General features: G+C 44.8%; 1 protein-coding gene across 2 annotated transcripts in view; it reads left to right on the top strand.

The window, feature by feature from the left end:
- Positions 1-2,591: 2,591 nt before the first annotated feature.
- The window catches only part of CSTF2 (cleavage stimulation factor subunit 2), a 28,073-nt gene continuing 10,568 nt past the window's right edge, over positions 2,592-20,096 (top strand). Inside the window, exons 1-10 of one of the 2 annotated variants that reach the window (XM_060249072.1) lie at positions 2,592-2,717; positions 7,081-7,159; positions 7,376-7,545; positions 7,683-7,819; positions 8,339-8,458; positions 8,586-8,744; positions 11,563-11,680; positions 13,531-13,575; positions 13,801-13,842; positions 18,092-18,151. In XM_060249072.1, the coding sequence (XP_060105055.1) occupies positions 2,660-2,717; positions 7,081-7,159; positions 7,376-7,545; positions 7,683-7,819; positions 8,339-8,458; positions 8,586-8,744; positions 11,563-11,680; positions 13,531-13,575; positions 13,801-13,842; positions 18,092-18,151 (988 nt within the window). In that variant the 5' untranslated portion in view covers positions 2,592-2,659. The remainder of the gene's footprint in view (positions 2,718-7,080; positions 7,160-7,375; positions 7,546-7,682; positions 7,820-8,338; positions 8,459-8,585; positions 8,745-11,562; positions 11,681-13,530; positions 13,576-13,800; positions 13,843-18,091; positions 18,152-20,096) is intronic. The other variant, XM_060249074.1, reaches the window with a different exon arrangement.

Below are 20,096 nucleotides of genomic sequence, written 5' to 3'. Positions count from 1 at the left end.
AGAAGGAACAACATTACACAGTGGGGTCAAAAAGCCAAGGAAATGCATAGAATCAGAATTGGAAGGAACTCCAAGGTCATCTAGTCCAACCCCCTGCACAATGCAGGAAATTAATGAATACCTCTCCCCATGTGCACCCAGTGAGAAATAACCCTGCTCCATGCCCAGAAAATGACAAAAAACTTTCAGGATCCCTGGCCAAACAGGCCTGGAAAAAAACTGCTGCCTAACCCCAAAGGGGCAATCAGCATTTCCCTGGACATGTAAGAAAAGGCCATGAGAACGAAGCACTGCTGCAACCCTTCCTGCCCCCCTTCTCATGATCTGCCTAAGTTCACAGAATCAGCATTGCCATCGAGCCTCTGTTTAAAAATCTCCAAAGGAGGACAGCCCACCACCTCCCGAGGAAGCCTGTTCCACTGAGGAACTGCTGTCAGGAAGTTCTTCCTAATGTTTAGCCAAAAACTCTTTCGATTTAATTTCAACCCATTGGTTCTGGTCTGACCTTCTTTACATTTATTCCCATTAAAATTCATTTTATTTGTTTTAGCCCAGTTTTCCAGCCTGTCAAGATCATCCTGTATCCTGACTGTCTTCTACCCCTCCCAATTTAGTATCATCTGCAAATTTAATAAGCATTCCCTCTGTTCCTTCATCCAAATCAACAGGTCCCAGGGCAGATCCTTGAGGTACTCTATTTGTCATTCCTTTCTAAGAGGATGAGGAACCATTCACATGCACTCTTTGGGTGTGATCTGTCAACCAGTTATAGATCCACCTAACAGTAAAAGGATCCAAACTACATTTTGCCAACTTGTCAACAAGAATATTATGTCGAACCTTATCCAAAGCCTTACAGAAATCAAAATAAACTATATCTACAGCATTCCTTTATCCAGAAATGTAGTAACTCTTTCAAATTTAAAAAAAAAGATGAGCTGAGTCTGAAATGACTTGTTCTTGAGAAACCCATGCTGATTTTTAGTAATCACAGCCATCATTTCTAAATGCTCAAGGACTGACCGTTTATTGTTCTAAAACTTCTCAAGGTATAGACATCAAGCAGATGGGTCAGCTTATTTTATTTATTGAAATATTTATACCTAACCTTGTCCATAGCTCAAGGCTGCTTTCAAATTCAAATTTAAAAACGACAATAGAATTCCATATAACCTTCTGCTAAAAATGCCTGCAACCTATGCCCCATTAAAAACCTTAGCTTTTATTGCACTTAAGGGCCTTTTTTTGTAGAAAAAGTCCAGCAGGAACTCATTTCCATATTAGGCCACACCTCCTGACGCCAAGCCAGCCGCAACTGCATTCCTGTGCGTTGCAGCTCAAAAAAGGCCCTGCTGCATTTCCTGAATGCATCTGGAGATTATGCTCCCCATTCACAGAATCACAGAGTTGGCAGGGGCCATCCAGTTCAACCCCCTGCTCAATGCATCAGCCTAGAGCAGTGGTGGCCAAATTGTGGCTCTTTCACCAATATTGTGTGGCTCTCAAAGCCCCTGCTGCCCCGTTGGCCAGCTATGAGAAGCCATTTCTCTTTTTAAATAACTTCTCCAAGCCAAGCCAGCTGGTGGATTAGAGAATGCATTTAAAGTTGCTTTCTTTCCACCTCTCCCTCCCTCCACACATCTATTTGCCTTCTTGCCTGCCCTTCTGCTCTCAAACATCTGATGTTCACGTCTTGCTGCTCTCAAATATCTGACATTTATTCAATGTGGCTCTTATGTTAAGCAAGTATGGCCACCCTTGGCGAGTGTTTGTCCAGCCGCTGCTTAAAGACTGCCAGTGAAGGGGAGCCCACCACCTCCCTCGATAGCTGATTCCACTGTTGAACAACTCTTACTGCAAAAAAAGTGTTTTTCTGGTATCACCAATGTCTTGTTTGGAGTCAAGTTCTGCCTTAGCCACCTAACAGCGAGTAGCAGAAAAAGATTCTTAGTGATATAAAAAAAATCAAGTCAGAGCCAATGTTAATCTATCGTAAAGTTGGGCAGTTAACAGAGCGCGTACATGCGGCTTTATACAACCCCCTACCTCCGTTTCACTCATCCATTCGTCGCGCAGGCGCATCAACAGCATGCCACTCTGCCCCTTGACTCGTTGGTCGGTCACTAGCTCCACCACCGCCCATAAAGGACTCGCTAGACCTGCCATCTTTGTCATGGGCAAGCTACCGACGAACTACTAGCTCTCCTTCACTGGGTTTCATTTGGTTGCGCGAGTAGCGTAACGACTGAAGTGTGAGGAGTCTGGGGACGTAAGAGGGTCTCTGCAGTTAGAAACATCGCAGTTTCCCCCCTAGTCACGTAAACAGTCGCGGTGGTCTTTCCTTCCTTCAGTCAATATACGTAGAAAAACAAATGGAGATGAGGGGGAATCCTCCCAAACATAACAGCCGCGCTGGCTCTGGAATCTCTCTCAAGCGGAGGGAATCCAGCAAGGGAGAGGAAGCGATGAGGGCGGCGCGGGAGGAATAGAAGACAGGCGCGGTGCCGCCGCGGAACTGTCGTTTCGGGGATGGCGTTTCCGGGAGTGAGAAAAAGAAAGTTGGACGCAGAGTGAAGAGGGACAGTTTTAGGCTGAGGGCCGGAAGTGTGGTGGCTCGAGCGGCAGAAGCGGCGGTGGGCGAAAGCGCCGGAGAAGGAGGATGGCGGGGCTGTCGGTGCGGGACCCCGCCGTGGATCGGTCCCTGCGCTCGGTGTTCGGTGAGGGAAGAGGGAGGGCGCAAAGCCAATTCCCAGTCCCCGACCCCCTCCCCGGCCGTGGAGGGTAGAGCCGCTCCTCGCCACACCCCTCTGCTGCTTTATCTCCATAGAAACTAGGAGCTCTGCAGTGGCCTCGTGCTGTGTGGAAAGCTGTAGGCCTCTGGTCTCCATAAGGCAGGAAAGTGCAAGGCTTCTTTAGGAAACGATGGAGGCTTTCGGGTTTTTTAACCTGTGCCCTCCTCACCTTCCGTGCTTCGAGGCACCGCTTCTTTTCCTCTGCCTCTCGAGGAATCGCGTGATGGGGAAAGGTTTCTAGGCGAAGGAGGCTGAAGAGAAGTAAGCCAGTGTGGTGGAGTGTCGGGTCAGGAGGGGTGGGGGAATCCTTGTCTGAAGCTTCCTTCAGCTGTGGAACTCCCCTCACCCTAACCTCCCTCACAGGGCTGTTGTGAGAATAAAATAAACCAGGCGAGATGTGTGTCTTGTGCATCTTTGGAGGAAAGGGGTGTTTTTAAAAAGCTTAGGACGGTGGAACAAAGAGATGATGTAGAAGACTATTAGGAAAGCAAAGTTTTTGCTGTAACGTGGTAAAAAGCTGTGTTTGAGAGGTCACTGGCTCAAGTCTTGTTTCTGCCACAAACTTGCTCCTTAAGCAAATTGCTGTCAGCAGCTCTCCCTTCTACATTCTGTAATATGGGGTTTTAAAAAAAACTGTGGCTGTTGTAGGGCTGTGACAAACTAATGCACCTGAATAACTGAGTCCCAAATATTAATGCTACATACATTAAAGAATACAGTAAATAGCTTCTTAATATACCTAATGTACCGAGGCTTGAAGCTGGGCAGTGAAAGGAGGAAAGACTTTGTGGGAGCCTCTGCCGTGAACTGTACTGAGGATCATGCACAAATGATTGTCAGTGTGACATTATGCCTAGTATTGGTTTTCAAGGTTCCTGCTTTCTGAGAGCTTTTCTACATCATCTGGGGTGCTGAGGAGCTTGGTGTTTCCTAATGTCAGCTGAAAATAGACATGGATGTTGGTCTAGAGGATACAAAAGGACTTGGTAGCATCTTACAGATAGACACACTTATTGTAATATAAGCTTTTGTGGGCTTGTAAGATGCAGTGGCAACATGGGCTCAGGACCTTAAAAGCTTATGCTACAATAATGTTTGTCTTTAATATGCCACTTTTTGTTGTTTATTGCTGAAATAGACTAACACAGCTGCCTCATTGGAATTTGTACTGAGAAAACATGACTTTTAATCCTGGCTTTGTAACACAAGTATAGTGTAGGTAGGGCATTGGCAGGGCAGAAGTGCTGAAAGGGTTGTTTAATACTTTTATAACTCCCAGACCTTTCCTCTTCCCCAGAATTATAAGTAGTATAATTCCCCCTTAGTGGGGGGAGGGGGAACCAGATGAAACACACATAGGGAGGCTTGCAGGGGAAAAGCAAATGTCTTGTTGTAGCTTTACATTCTTCCATCAGTTGGTTCTCCTCGGCATTAGCATGTGTAGCTCTGTTCCACAGGTACTTCTCAGAACATCCCTGACACTGTGCTTAAGCTGTATTGCAGGGGAAGATCAGTAATTATAGGCAAACTGTCTTTCATAGAGAGGGCTGTCTGCCATTACTGATCTTGTTAGGAGATGTCTGATAGGTTTCCTGGGAATCCCTGTTTTTTTGTTTTGTTTTTTTTTGCAACACAGTATGAAAATTACTGGCATTGAGGACAAATAAACATCACCAGCTAGCTTTTATTTCTTCCTATCCTATTTTTTGTCCCCTTTAACATTTTCCTTAACACAAGCATAATCATGCAGATAGATACTCTAAAAGGGGCAGGAAGCAATAAGTGCTTGTTGGATTACTGCATTCAAATATTTTCAAATTTAACTCTTTAGCTTGGAGAAACGTCGACTGCGGGGTGACATGATAGAGGTTTACAAGGTTATGCATGGGATGGAGAAAGTAGAGAAAGAAGTACTTTTCTCCCTTTCTTACAATACAAGAACTCGTGGGCATTCGATGAAATTGCTGAGCAGTCGGGTTAAAACGGATAAAAGGAAGTACTTCTTCACCCAAAGGGTGATTAACATGTGGAATTCACTGCCACAGGAGGTGGTGGCATCTACAAGCATAGCCAGCTTCAAGAAGGGGTTAGATAAAAATATAGAGCAGAGGTCCATCAGTGGCTATTAGCCACAGTGTGTGTGTGTGTATATAATATATAATTTTTTGACCACTGTGTGACACAGAGTGTTGGACTGGATGTGCCATTGGCCTGATCCAACATGGCTTCTCTTATGTTCTTAACATTGCCTGTTCCCTAAAATGTAGTCTCCAAATTAAGCCTAGAGGTGATGCTCAAGAATTGGGATCTGTCTTGCGTCCATTCCATTGTTCAGTGCTAAAGGATGAGTTGTGAATAAAACAATTGAAACCTGAGTTTGCTCCGTTACTGTCTCTGTAAGTGTGGGGATGGAGCTGTAGGAGAGAATCGTTTTGTTAACTGTGTGTTTGCTGCAGCTAATGTGAAGTTCCTTTTATGCTCACTTATTTTTTACCTATTGGATATATGTAGAGCAGTAAGTTTCATTCAGCTTCTAACATAAAACTTGATTGTTTGCTTGTATGCTCAGGTGTGTTATGATTATGGTCAGGTATTTTGATGAATGTGCTATTGTGTTGAAATTGTTAAAATTAATTTTAAAATGGTGGGGGGGGGAGACATAGTTTCCAGTTAGTTAAAAATAAGACAGACTTGTGGATTTGTTGTTCCCTAGCTATTTCTAGAAACTACTTTGTATTTCTGTTGTGGGCTCAGTGGTTGAAGAAATTAAATAGCTGCAGCAAGGAAAGCAAAGCAGTGGAGGTCATCACTTTTTATGCCTTGCTTGGGAACTTCCCCAAAGCATCTGACTGGCTGCTGTTGTGAACAATGGGAATGGTATATTAAAGGTAAAAGTAGTCCCCTGTACAAGCACCAGTCATTTCTGACTCTGGGGTGATGTCCCATCATGACGTTTCATGGCAGACTTTTTACGGGGTGGTTTGCCATTGCCTTCCCCAGTCATCTACACTTTACCCCCAGCAAGCTGGGTACTCATTTTACCAACCTTGGAGGGATGGAAGGCAGAGTCAACCTTGAGCTGGCTACCTGAACCCAGCTTCCACCAGGATTGAACTCAGGTTGTGAGCAGAGCTTGAACTGCAGTACTGCAACCTACCGCTCTGCATCCCGGGACTTCTCAGTGGTATATTAAGTGACCTTTTAGTCTGATCCAGAAAGTTGTTCTTGCGAAAGAATGTGGCTAATGGTGCATGAATACAAGAAAGCCACAAATACTTCCATCATTAGAAGCTGCCCAGGATGCTTACTTTGAAGAAAGTTCCTTCGATTACTGTAGGGTTTGCTTACAAGTAAATACACTTAGGATTGCGCCATGTTTGGAGACCCTTGTAGTTCTTTAAAGGAGCTAGTGGTCTTGAGGAATGCTTGCTTTATTAGCAGATGGTTAAAAGTCTAGATATTAGTCAGTAGGCTTTTTAGACTGTTGTAAAATGTGTGTCTGCTTCTTCATCTTCAACGAAAGGAAACTGCACCGCTGGAAATATACCAAAAGCAGGCAAATGAAAGTCAAGTGTCTCAACCTGCAGAAGTCATTTTAGTGAACATTTTCCTATTCACTGTATCGTTTTCATCACCATCTTCTAAAACTTCAGTGTTTCTGTGTTGCAAGCAAAATTTCAGTGCATTACTAGCTATTAGCAACCCAAGTGTTCTGGGTTGATGTATGTAGAAATATAGAAACAAGTTTAGATCGACTCATTGAATTAGAGGCATGGAAATCTCAGAAGCCATTGGTTCAAAATGAATAGAAAAGCTGCTTTTAAAAGAAAAGCTGTTGACTCATGAATCATTAAACCATCTGGTTAAGAACAGTTTAGGAATCAAGTTTAGGAATCCTGGTTTAGGAATCAAGTAAAGGGAGTACAATTTGGAAATCCTGCTCCAGCCCCCAGAATCTCCCCTTTCAATATTCTCTTAACTGTATCTTACCTACTGGTGATTTGCACATAGGTGCCAGCCAGTTTATTGTTTTTCTGCATCATTGTTTTGGTTTCATAAAATCAAGTTCAGCAAAGATCTTTCAGTTAGTTTTAGAATACTTAATGTCACATAGAATTTTCTTAAGCTTATGACGTGCAGCCTGATTTGAAACCATGAATATTCCATTAGTTTTAATTCCTCAAAGCCCCTGTTCTGTTGCCTCTCATCTTCCTCAATATATGTCTTCTGATGTGTAGCTTATGGGCTGTGCATTTGTACTGATGATCTGCTCCTGTCTCTCCTGTAGTGGGGAATATCCCTTATGAAGCCACAGAGGAGCAGTTAAAGGACATTTTCTCAGAGGTTGGACCTGTCGTCAGTTTCCGGTGAGAACCAGCCTTAAGAGTTCCCCAATCCAGAGACTTGTATGGATGTGAAATTGGGCATGGGTGGCACAAAGTTTGGGAATGGGCAACTGGGCGTGGGTGACACAGAGTTTGGGAAAGGATTTTGCTGCAACGTATTGGAGCCCTTTTCTGGCTGCTGCTGCTGCTGTCTATCTGTGTGTAAGAATGACAGTGTTTCCGTCCTCTCCTGACCAGATTGGTGTATGACAGAGAGACAGGCAAACCAAAAGGCTATGGCTTCTGTGAGTACCAAGACCAAGAAACAGCCCTCAGTGCCATGCGGAACCTGAACGGGCGCGAATTCAGTGGGAGGGCTCTGCGTGTGGACAACGCAGCCAGCGAGAAGAATAAAGAGGAGCTGAAGAGTGAGTCCAAACGCCTTAAGGAATGGGGCGGCAAAGGCAGCCATTGTGGCCTGCTGCCTCTGGCATGGAGCAGGCAAGCAACCAGTTAAGCCCAAGAAGCCTCCTGCTCTAAAGTTTTTCCCCTTCTTCTCTGCCAGGCTTGGGCACCGGGGCCCCCATCATTGAGTCACCCTACGGAGACCCAGTGAACCCTGAAGATGCTCCCGAGTCCATCAGCAGGGCTGTTGCCAGCCTTCCTCCCGAGCAGATGTTTGAGCTGATGAAGCAGATGAAGGTCAGTGGAGCAGGAAAGCAGAGACTAATCTGCATTCGGTCCATCCAAAGTTGAAAGTAGCTGAATGGGAAGACATGTTTGAAAGCTTGTCCAGTAAAAAGATCTCCAGCAACAGGGCTTGTAGGAAGACCTCTGTGCAACCCGAGTCCCCAGCATTACCATGAACTTGATGGCCCAGTGTCCTTGCCTGGTTCATGGAAGTTCTGTATATCTTTACCCACAATCCTGTGAGAGTTTGGCCTTCTGGGCAAAGTGCATGGTGGAGTGCCTTCGCTGGCATTTGGGAATGTAATGCTGGAGAAACTTTCAGGCTTATTAATTCAGGCGTGTGGCTCTCTTATCACTTCAGAATTCATCTCTGTTCCTACGAATCTGAATTGTTTTTCCTCTCCTGTTTTCTGAGTTTTGTTCAATGGTTGGAGGAATGTCCTGTTGAACGGTCAAGGCCTGGGCTAGGGGAAAGCACTCCAGAAACTTGGAACTTCAGTTTAGCTGTTGTGTGTGCATCTCTCTCCCCAGCTGTGTGTCCAGAACAGCCCTCAGGAGGCTCGGAGCATGCTGCTGCAGAACCCACAGCTTGCCTATGCTCTGCTGCAGGCCCAGGTGGTGATGCGGATTGTTGATCCTGAGATCGCTCTGGTATGCTCATGACCGGCGGGGAAGGGGCTGTTGCATGGTGGAGCAATGTACTTTGATGATTCAAGCTTCTTTGTGGTGCTTTTGCAAGCTCTTTAGTGCCATCTCTCTCTTTTCCCCCTCTCTCTAGAAAATCTTGCATCGCCAGACCACTGTTCCTTCTCTGATTCCGGGCAATCCACAAGCAGTTCCAGGGCCTGGTCCTGGTCCTGGACCAGCTGGGCCTGGACCTGGTCCGAATGCACAGATGAACCAACCGAATGTCCCCGTATCCCAGCCACAGCCAATAGTAAGAAGCCTCTGTTTCCAGTTTGATGGCCTCCCGTGGCAAGTGACTGTGCTCTGTGTGGAAGAGTTTGTTGGACTAGATGCTTACTGGTGTAGTCCACAAAACAGACCTTGTAATTGACTAAGAAAGTGTTTCTATTAAATAAGCATAATAGCATTTAAAAAATTCCCATAATTTCATAGCAAATTCTCAAAGTCCAGTGTCTCGTAAAGCAACAATAAATAAATGCTTCCTGTGTGACTCATGAAAATTACTTCTCCTTTCCCAAAATTATGGGAATGTTTTTAAATGCTGTTATGCTTATTTAATAGAAACACTTTCTTAGTCAATTACAAGGTCTGTTTTGTGGGCACAGTTGTTTTTCTTTCCTTATTCTCACTGTGCCACCACTGGCTTTTTGTTTACTGGTGTAGTCCGGCAGGAATTTTCTTACGCTCTTCTGAGTTTGAATTCAGGTTTCATAGGCCTGTTAGCCTGTTTGTGTTGTGTTAGAGTGTTCCAAGTCTTGTCTCTGCCACTTTGAATAATTTTCCATGCCCTTTTAGCCATCTTGACCCTCAGCCAAAAAATTGTGGGAACTATAGGTTGGGGGAGATGGGGGTTAAGAGCTTGACGTTGCTACCAAAGATTCCCTTAGCACATCCATAAGATATCATTTCCCTTAATTCTTAACACAAGTATCTGTGACAAGTATGTGCGTCAAACTGTGGTTGTGCAAAAGTAAACAGGTGCTGTATTTTAATGTTAAGACCTGGGGTAAGGGTTGGTTGTTCTTATCGTTGGGATTTCTGACCTGCAGCTGATTTTTTTCCAATCAAATAATGAGATCACCTACAAAGCTGCATGGTGAAATTAATCTTTAGGAAATCTGAAGGTTATAGGGAGAACAGTTGGGCTCCCTTTATGCTTCTGACGAGCAAGCTCTGTGGAAGAGAAAGACTTGTGTGTATGTATACTATGCACTTGCTCATCTTGAGTGGTTTTATAAAATTTCCTTCTAGAAGAGCATCCACATTGCATACAATACAATAACCTTTATTGGCATGATATCGAACATAACAAGGAACCAATCCATCCATCAAATGGATGCTAAATATAAAAATTTTGCAACAGTTTCAATTACCAGTTGGTTCCGAGTTGACAAGAGGAAGACAATTTTATTTCTAGAAGAATTATGCACCTGAGGCAGCTTTCAAAATATGTACGAGTGTGTCCTGACCTGGATAGCCCAGGCAAACCCAATCCCATCAGATCTCAGAAGCTAAGCAGGGCCAACCCTGGCAAGAACTTGGATGGGAGTCTTTGGAATACCAGGGTCAGGACACAGAGGCAGGCAAGCAAACCACCTCTCTGAAATGTCTAAAGCCCCATTAGGGAGTTATCAGAAGTCAACCATGACTTCCAGGCATGCATGCACACACACATGCATTCACACACTTGCACACAAATACTAATTTCTTAAAAAGTATGAGCATAAAAAATATGCAGAATGACAGATTTAAACATTAAAAATGCCTATCTAACCCTCAACCAAACCAAAACTGCATCTCTTTTTATGTATTGATCCTTTGATCTCTTAGAAAGGAGGTAATTGTGTTTGCAGACAAAAAGGGCGTTGATAAAACAATAATGAACACTACTAATGCACTACTTAGTGAGTCTTGAACTTGGAGCTTCTGGAGGTTATAAAGCTGAGTCTGGACTGTACCATTTCAGTCAGTGACTCCTCTGATTCAACATTTCTCCATACAATGTAATGACCCACACGCAGGAAACCAGATCTTATTTGCTGCTGTTTGGAAAGTGCTTGCAAAGGGTTCACCTTTTTCCAAGTTGGATTTTGGTTAATGCTGGTAGCAGTATGTTTCTGGACAGTATAAAAATTTGCATTTTTTGCATGTTGTTAATCGTAACATTTATTGCCGGTGTTTCTGGCGTAGTACTCTTGAGGAAGCTTCCACATAAAAATTAAAACAATGTGCAATTAGAAACCCACATTAAAACCATTGAACACAGCAGTTAAAAGATCCTTAAATATTTTAAAGCCCTATTAGCAAGGGAATGAAGAACCAGTCAGCAGAGAACAGCAAATCAAACGGTAAATTAGGAAAAACAATTTAACAAACCCTTAAAGAGGCGATATAGAAGGGAGAGACCAAAATGGTTCCTCTCACTGAACAACCATATCTTTAACGGAGGGAGAAATAGCCACAGAAACTGGATTAGGAGAAACCAGTCACAAAGCCAACAAACTGGATCAGGAGAAACCAGCCACAAAGTGCAGGTTTTGCCAGGCACCCAGAACTCAAAAGGCTAGGTGGTAGGCTAACTAATTCTGAGAAGCAGTTCCATCAGTAAGGTGCCAGCAGAAAGGAAAGGCACGTGTGTTGGTCTGTTATGCACATCTGGAATATTTGTTGATGGACAGCTCTGGTTGCTATAGGATCTCAGAACTTGCAACAGACTACGTTAACATGATGGGACATTCTCTTATGGAGCTGGGGGGGGGGGTTTGAGAAAATTGCTGTCTTGTTCTTCAGCTTTGCATGTGACTTTGCAATTCTCCATGTATTGTGATCAGGTTTCTTAATGGATTTTAATAATCCTTAGTTTTGATTCCTCATAAGCCACAAGTGAACTTCAGCTAGGTGTTGGGGAGAAGGGATCTAACCTAGCTTTCTTCCTGTCATGCTGCTTTTCTGTGTGGAAGATGTGTTTGTTTCATCATGCCAGCCTCTGCCTGAAGTGACAGGATGTAAAGCCATGTTTTTCTTCTGCCTGAGACCTTAGCTTCAGTGTACTCTCTTTTCCCAAGCAGGGTGGCATGCATGTCAATGGAGCCCCTCCTCTGATGCAGCCTTCTATGCCAGGGGGAGTACCAGCCCCAGGTCAGATGCCCACCTCTGTACCCGGCCCTGGCCCTATGGCTCCAGGTGGTGAGTTCCCCTGTGTTTCTTGTCCAGCATTTCTCCTTGAGCTTATAGGTGTCAGTTTGGACCAAAGGGCCTGTAGGGATCTTTATGCAAGTATAGAGTGATAATAAACTGCATGACAGAAGAGCTTTGTTTGGCCAAGACTGGATGCAGCAGCGTTGTGGTTCAGTAGATTTAAGGAGTCAGAGGATGGGTAGAGCCCATAAAATGTAAGTACTACACTCATGCAGCCTCAATATGCCATGGGGCTGTGCATGCAAGAGAGAAGAGGATGTTCAGTGGCTCACCCTCACTTGTTTGTTTTGAATCCGTGTTCCTTGCTTTGCAAGCTTTTAAAGAAGCCAAGACATGTCCTTTAAAAGCAGGTTTTTTTTAAAAAAAAAGTTCAACAAAGAAGGATCTTGGTTTTGAACTACAGAAGTGAACAGAATTTGAAGGGTTAGCCCAGGGATGGGGAACAGTGGCTCTCCAGATGTTTTTTGCCTACAACTCCCATCAGCCTCAGCCAGTATGGCCAATGGCTGGGGCTGATGGAAGTTGTAGGCAAAAAACATCTGGAGAGCCACTGTTCCCCACCCCTGGGTTAACCTAACCCTTTCCTTTCCTTGCACTGTTCTGAGGAAAGATGAAGCTGCAGGTGAGGCTCCTTAGTGACAGGTGTAGGAACATGAGCCTTGTTCTTGCAGCAGAAGGGAATTTTACTATCAGAAAGAAAAACAGCAAGAACTGCGGAAGTAAGAAGGTGCGAGGTGGTTGTAGATCATTTGTCTTTCCCCTTCAGGAGTTATCACAGTTTTTAAAACAGCAGGGCAATATAAGCAGTTGCCCTAATAATTTTTTTTAAAAGCAGTAACAGTAATAAACAAATATTGCATGATTGCCTCCTGATCTGTAATGTATCAGGCAGATGAATTGAATAATAAATCAAATGTTATGAGCAGGGCAATGGAAAGCTGTGTAAGCAGCTGAATAAGAACAAAGGCAAAGTACTGAATTTCATTGTCTCTGAATGCAGTTGCTTTAAAAGACTCGGGGTGCTTCATAGTCAAAACAGGTCTGGTCATGGACTGGTTAGATAATGGGACAACTATTCTTAAGGTGTCCATCTTTCTTAGAACAACAAAGGACATACATCAGTCACCAGAAGTTTTTGATAGGCTAATTACAAAAATAAAGTAGCAGATATCTTTTCACAGCTAGATTTGCCCCTGACTGCCATAGGACTGGTGGGATGCCTTCCTGCCCTTAATAACAAACGGCACCATAATAATAATAGCAGCAGAAGCTGCCACCCATGCCCAGTGGCATTCCTGGCTTCATGCAGTATTGGACTGCAGCCCATTAACAGGCAAGTAACTGACAATGTTTGACTCTCAGTTGGCTGGTGTGCTAATCCTAGATTAAGCCCAACGTCTGTGTTCTTTTCTTGAGTTCAGCCTGGAAGTGTGAAAGAGCAACAAAGAAGGGGTTACCTGAATATAGGCTGAATGTTCTCCCTCACCTCTGATGATTCAACTGTACCCTCCCATCGCACACCCCCGGAAATCAAAGGTTAAAGCTAAACAGTTCACTTTGGGATGTATGACTTCTAAGCAAGCATGGACCCCAACAAATTTTAATTTATGGTGTAAATAATCATAGGTGGATGCTATGGGTTGTGATGCTAGCTCAAGTGGGAAGGCATCAAGCTACGAAGGATGGAATGGAAGAAGTCTATGTAGGATTTGGTTGCTGTTTGCCAGTGCTGCTAAGTTTTGTGGCAGGTTTGCTTTGGATGATTTTTCTGCCCTTTTTCTGTGCCCTGTAACCTACCCAAAGCCATCTGGATACTGAAACAATTCTCTCTTCCGCAGGGGGCATGCCAGGAGGCGGGCCAATGCTCATGGAACGCGGGCAAGGTAAAACAAATGATGGTCAGATCCTGGTTAGAAAGCATGTCCCAGGAAGGCTCCTGGTTTCTAAGTGGGGGCATGGATAAGTTCTGGGTGGAGAGGGAGTCACAAACTGGGAGTGGGGCAGGGCAGTTCCTTTGAATAAAATATGGATCCTCCCCCTGTTTAATGGCATATAACCCGCTTTCATGCTCTCTGTGACTCTGTCCCTCCATTTCTCTTTGCGCTTAGTGGACAATGAGAGTGATGCTTTCCCCAGTAATGCTCCATCAGGTACTTTGCATGTGCTGCAGAAAGCAGGGAAAACACTGTTTGGTTGGGCTCCACAGTCATTCGGGTAGCGCTTGAGCAGCGTGGCACCTGCTTTCTTTTGTTTCTCCAGCAGAGGGTGCCCTGGCAGTGCTTTTTTTCCCCTCCTCCTTTTCGTGCAAGGTAACGGGGCTTGCTTTGTTCTGGTGATGGAAGCCCAGGAAAAGTGTGTGTGAGTGTGCTTGTGTGTATGTTCACATAAGAGAGCGGGAAAGAGCCGGAGATGTAACTGCATGTTCTTCCACTTAGTTTTTGCAGAACGCCGCCTTAGTTCTGCAGCATTGCTTTCCTGCTTCAGACCAAAGTCCCTTTTTGTCCAGAGACCCAACAGTGGCCAGCCCATTTTATTTATCTACTTTGTCTATATTCTGCATTTCTCACTAAGGTGGAGTGCAACAGTGTAATAAACAGTTGCAACAGTGTAACATGATGTGCAACAGTGTAATAAAATAGCTTGAGAATTCTAATAAGACATGCAGTAGGGCTAGGATTACAAAAATCAAACATGCAAACAGGGCAAGGATTACAAAAATTAGAAATGCGGGGGCGGGGGTGGAATTTGCAGACATGATATCTCAAGTGATCTCAATGGAATGACAAATGTTGAAAGTAATGCAGCAAGAGCCAGGTAAGACATGCACCAAAAAGATAATATATAGTACAGGGGTGGCCAAACTGTGGCTCTTTCACACATATTGTGTGGCTCTTGAAGCCCACCCCCCCCCCACCCCATCAGCCAGCTTGGAGAAGGCATTTGTCTCTTTAAATCACTTCTCCAAGCCAAGATAGCCAACGGCTTGGAGAATGTCTTTAAAGTTGCTTTTTTCCCATCTCTCCTTCCTCCCCATGTCTTGCCTTCCTTCCTTCCTTCCTTCCTTCCTTCCTTCCTTCCTTCCTTCCTTCCTTCCTTCCTTCCTTCCTTCCTTCCTTCCTTCCTTCCTTCCTTCCTTCCTTCCTTCCTTTCCTTCCTGTCTTGGTGCTTTCAAAAAACTGATGTTTATGTCTTGCGGCTCTCAAACATCTGATGTTTATGTCTTGCGACTTTCAAACATCTGATGTTTATGTCTTGCGACTCTCAAACATCTGACGTTTATTCCATGTGGCTCTTACGTTAAAGCAAGTTTGGCCACCCCTGATATAGTATATACAGTGACATAGACAACAGTCCTGTTCTCCCCTTCCTGAACCATCCTTTCACCTTATTAATAATAATAATATTTAATTTGTATTCCGCCCTCCCTGCCGAAGCAGACTCAGGGCGGCTCACATAGCATAGCATAATATACAACATTTCAACAGTTACAACAAAGTGCTTACAAAACATATGACAAATCATATATACATGTTATTATCATACATTAAAACCATCAAATTAGTTTGGTGCTAAAACCTCGATGTTACCCATCTTCGTTTTTCCATGGCAACGGTATTCCTTCTACAGTAGATTCCACGTTAAGTAAAAGTCAGCTGAAAGAGAGTAGTCTTGCACGCCTTGCGGAACTGGGCAAAGCTCCGCAAGGCCCGCACCTCCTCTGGCAATTGGTTCCACCAGTGGAGAGCTGTAATCAAGCCCTTTTGTATTGCCCTTTTACCTTTATAAAAATGCCCTCCTGAATAGTTCTGCCATATAGTTTGCAAAATGACTGAAGCATGGGAGCTGACTGCCTCAGGCAAGCCATTCCAGAGGTGGGAGGGGGGCAACAACAGCAGACTCATTTGCTGGATGGCACCTTCAGAAGGCTTTGGTCAGACAGGTGAAGCTGTTGCAGTGGAGCATGGCAGGCGAGGAGATCTTACAGACAGGGAGGCCTAAGGCCAGGAAGGGTTCTGTGCACGATAACCAGGACCTTGAATTGAACCTGCTACCTGATGGGTGGCCAATGAAGAAAGCATGTGGAATGGGTGAAATATGTATACTCCACCTATCTCCTGATAGTAATGGAGCTGCAACATTCTGTAGATCTGGAGTTTGAGTTGAGATCCCCCCCACCCCAGGGTGTAATGGCTAGTGATGCAGTCAGGTGATCTGTGATGCAGGACTTAATATGCATCTCCCAACTCCCCCCCCCCCCCCACACACACACACTATATCATACGCTTCAAATACAAAGCTACAGGCTGCTTTTAGGGCCCCTTTGCCAAACCTGTGAGCAAGGGCACTGGACTTTGGGCACCAAATCTGGCCCTGATGGTGCTGCTTTGCATTCCCATTTTGCTTTCCTAACAGCTGACTGAGAGAGTGATTTGCAGCCTGACTACTGTACATCTTTACATAGGTATAAATCTCACTGTGTAAATGTGCACAGGGCTCCAGGCTTAGTTTTGATGTCAAGCGGGGATTTGTGGCTGGGTCTTCATTTCTGCACTCAAGATATCCTGGGCATGTTTGCTAGACTGCTCTTTGGTTTTCTACATTTTGGCCTTGTTGGGAGCCAGGGGAGGGAGCCTGTTCTACTTTCCATGTGACTTCTTAGGCAATCATGAGGAGGAGGACAAGAAAGGTTGCATCAGTTCTGAGTTCTCGTGGCCCCTTCTTACACTCCCAGGGAAATGCTGATCACCACTTTGGGGTCAGGAAGCAATTCTCTCTAGGCCAGTTTGAGAGTCAAAACTCTACGCAGAAGTACAACATTAATCATTCCTATAATGGACGTCTTAAGCGCAGCAATGTTTTTTTCAAATACTTATTTAGCGATATGGCTATGTGTGTCCCACTGGTTGACCAGAAGAATTTAATTCAGTTCTTCTCTCCACCGTGGTCCCTTTTTCTAGGTGTTTGAGAAAACAGAATGACTTTTTGTTGATAGCACAAAAATGGGGTGTCCCAGTATAAGGCATCCCAGTGATCAGGCACAGCAATGGAGAAGTCTCCACTGTGGAGCCTTTGTTATGTCTCCCTGGGTAGTGGGACACAAGGAAGAGAAAGGAAAAGACAGTAATATCAGACTGTAGTCCACAAGCAGCTATTAGCAGAATGGCCCAGTCTTTGGTTTGGTTTAGATTAAATGGTTACCTCATATAAATGAGTCTAGGGGATCCAGGTTCATGCTGTCCCTCCTTTCTGCACACATGGCTGAGTAATTAAGCATTCCCAGGTTTGCAATAAACCACATTTCTCCTTGCAGTCTAAACTGACAAATTAGAGTTCATGTAGACCAGAATTCTAATGTGAATACAAACCACTGTTTGGTGTTCTGGTTCACAGGGCAAGTACAAACCATAGTTTGCTGTAAATGCAGAAATATCTAATAATCTGGCTATATACAGGAGAGGGGAGCAAGTTAGCCCTAGTGATCTCCCAGGCTTGCTCACATACAAGGCAAATGGTGGCTTGCCATTCCATCTGAACCACTGGAGAAGGGTTTATATCTGGTGACGCCTTGCAGGCTTTCTATCCAGTAAGTGCTTTATTCCCAGCATTCACCAGTATTCGTTCAGCGCTTTTGCATAATGCCCTTCCGCTGTAGCACCCTGACATCATCATTGTGAGAAGAAGCAATCAGGCACCTGGTTAGTGTTTATTTTCTTTCTTTCTTTGCTTACTTCATTTTCTACCCTGCCTCTCTTCCCAATGGGAACCAAGAGCAGCTTACATAGTTCTCCTCTCCTCTGTTTTATCTTCACACCAACCTTGAAAGGTAGGTTAGGCTGTGTGTGTGTGTGTGTGTTACTGGCTCAAGGTCACCCAGCACGCTTCCCTGGCAGAGTGGGGATTCAAACCTGGGTCTCCCAGGTTCTAGTCTAATGCTCTGACCATGGCACCACGATGGAATTTTACTGCCCCCCTGCTGCCTACCATGATGATGTAGTCTATTATGTTTGCCACCCATCTTTTTTCAGCAGAACACACCCATCCCTCAGAGCAGCATAAGATGCAAATAGATCACAGCAAACCAACAAGAGCAATGCTTATAAAGTTCAGGGCTTGTAAAGATCACACACCACCAGTTCCTTTCAGGCTTAAAACAGAATACTTTTGCTGGAAGAACACTTAGAAAAAAGTCTCAGCCTTTTGTAGTTGAGACCACCTCCCTGAAATATGGAATCAGATTCCAGAGGGGGGGGGCCTCTCTCTTTCCATAAGAGCCGGAAGTGTAATGGATGAGATGTTCTTATCAGAGTGTGAGTGGAGTGTGGGCACACGTGCGTCCGATGAGTGCATCTCCTACTGATGTGACTGCTCTTTTTCCCTCTCTTCCTGCTGTGCGGCCAGGGAACATGCAGCTCTCTCCTGTGGGACCTGCCAGGCCTGCCTCTATTGAGCGAGTTCAAGGTACCATTAGCTGTTACTGGCTCTTCCTGCTTGTTTGTCCTTTGCATGGAATACACAAGGCAAGGACTTTGGGATGGTGTTGCTTGGAAAAAAAGAACATCGTGGTTTCCAAGAAGGAGCTGCTTCTGGGGGGAAAAGGGCAAGCCCCTTTTGGTTGTGGATAGAGGGGGTAGACCATTCCAGGGAACAGTTTCCCCACACTGGGCCTTCACAGGTTCACTCTTTGGCCTTCCAGTCACCTCCTGCACACTTCAGCCAGGTCTGGGGTCACTTCTTACAAGGTGTTTTGTACCTGGGCACAGATTCCAAACCTCGAGAATTTGAAACTGCTTTCTATCTTGCTTTGTGTTGGAATTTTAGACTATAAGACTTGTAGGGCAGGTTTGCTCTGTTCTTTAAGTACATCATGTTCTTCGTGAAGCGCCGCATACACCAATGGTGCTGTGTAGCAAAAGGAGGAGGAATAATACAAATTCAGCAGTTATGAAAGGTAGGCATGTGTTACAGTGAACAAAAGCTGGCGCCCAGTCCTCTCCCAGTAGCTGGTTATCTAAATTTTGGGGGGACAGCTGTGGTTAAGGAGGAGGACAGGAAGTAAAGTCCACGCCTTTTTTGCCGGCATATTTGCAGGGAGAGACCTCTACCAGCAGTCTTGAAGGTATGCTGCTGTAAGATTCTGCCAGTTATCAATTCCACATATCCCATTCTCATACGAATACGGTTAGGATTTATTCGCGTCAGATACAAGAGATAACATTCTGCTAGAAAGCCATTGCCAGGAACTATTCGATAGGCAAAGGGGTTACAATTATACACAGCAAAAAAACGCAGGTTGACATTATCCCCACTCCCTGGGTCCATTGGTCCCCATAGCGGTTTGTACTTCAAGGTGCGAAGCATCTTCCGAGGCTTTTTGCCTCAAAGAGCAATGCTCCCTCTAAGCTGTGGAGTCTTGTGAGCAAAAATCCTACTTCGTGAGCTACCAGCGTTAAAATTGCGAGCTGCTGCATAAATTAGTTTGCTCTGGGGCTGTTTTCTCTCGAGCCAAGACAAAAATATATAAGCTAGAGGCCAAAAAACTGTGAGCTAGCTCACACTAACTCAGCTTAGAGGGGACACTGTCCAAGACTACAGTTGCATTCTCAGGTCCACTGGCCCGTTACTGTAGCACCTACATAAGCAAGCTGGTTACAGCAACGATATATGTATAACAAGGTCTCTGTCTTCCATCCTCCTCCTGCAAACACTTAACGAGGTGCAAGCACTCCATGCAAACACTAGAGCAGGGGTGTTAAACTCATTTGTTATAAGGGCTGGATCTGACATAAATGAGACCTTGCTGGGCTAGATCATGTTAGGATGGGCCGTGTGTGTACCTATTTAAGATTAGGTAGCAGAGAGATAAATTTTATGAAGGACACAGATAAACGCAAATATGTATTTTTAAAAAATTAAAACATGTTTAAAATGTTAGCACTCATTGGTCTTAAAGATGCTTCCTTTGTATTTCTCCCATGGGATCCAGGGAACTGGGCAAAGGAAGCTCTGGCTCTTTCCTTCCTTCCCCAGGGGATGGGGGAGGGGCACCTCAGCCAATAGAAGGAAGAGAGGCTTGGCTCAGTAGCTCTGCTGTACAATTGAGAGAGCCTGGCAAAGCAAGCTCTCCCCTCCTCCCCAAGGGAGGAGCCTCATCCAGTGGAGAAAATAGAGGTTTTTTTCTGTAGCTCCTGTGCAATTGAGCAAGCCCTACAAAGCAAGCTGTTAAACAGAAGGAAGCAAATGACAGCCAGTTGCTCAGGGGCCTGATAGGAAACCCTCTGGGGGCCTGATTTGGCCCTGAACTGCATGTTTGACAGCCCTGTACTAGAGAAACAAAACTTAACATAGTTCTGAAGAAAAAAACCATGGCAGGCTCAGCCTGACAGCTGCCAGTTAGAGGAATCAG

This window comes from Heteronotia binoei, chromosome 11 (assembly GCF_032191835.1).
Source record: "Heteronotia binoei isolate CCM8104 ecotype False Entrance Well chromosome 11, APGP_CSIRO_Hbin_v1, whole genome shotgun sequence".
In the NCBI taxonomy this organism is placed as follows: domain Eukaryota; kingdom Metazoa; phylum Chordata; class Lepidosauria; order Squamata; family Gekkonidae; genus Heteronotia; species Heteronotia binoei.
Note: the sequence above shows the minus strand (reverse complement) of the source record. Positions and strands in the feature narration are given on the sequence as shown.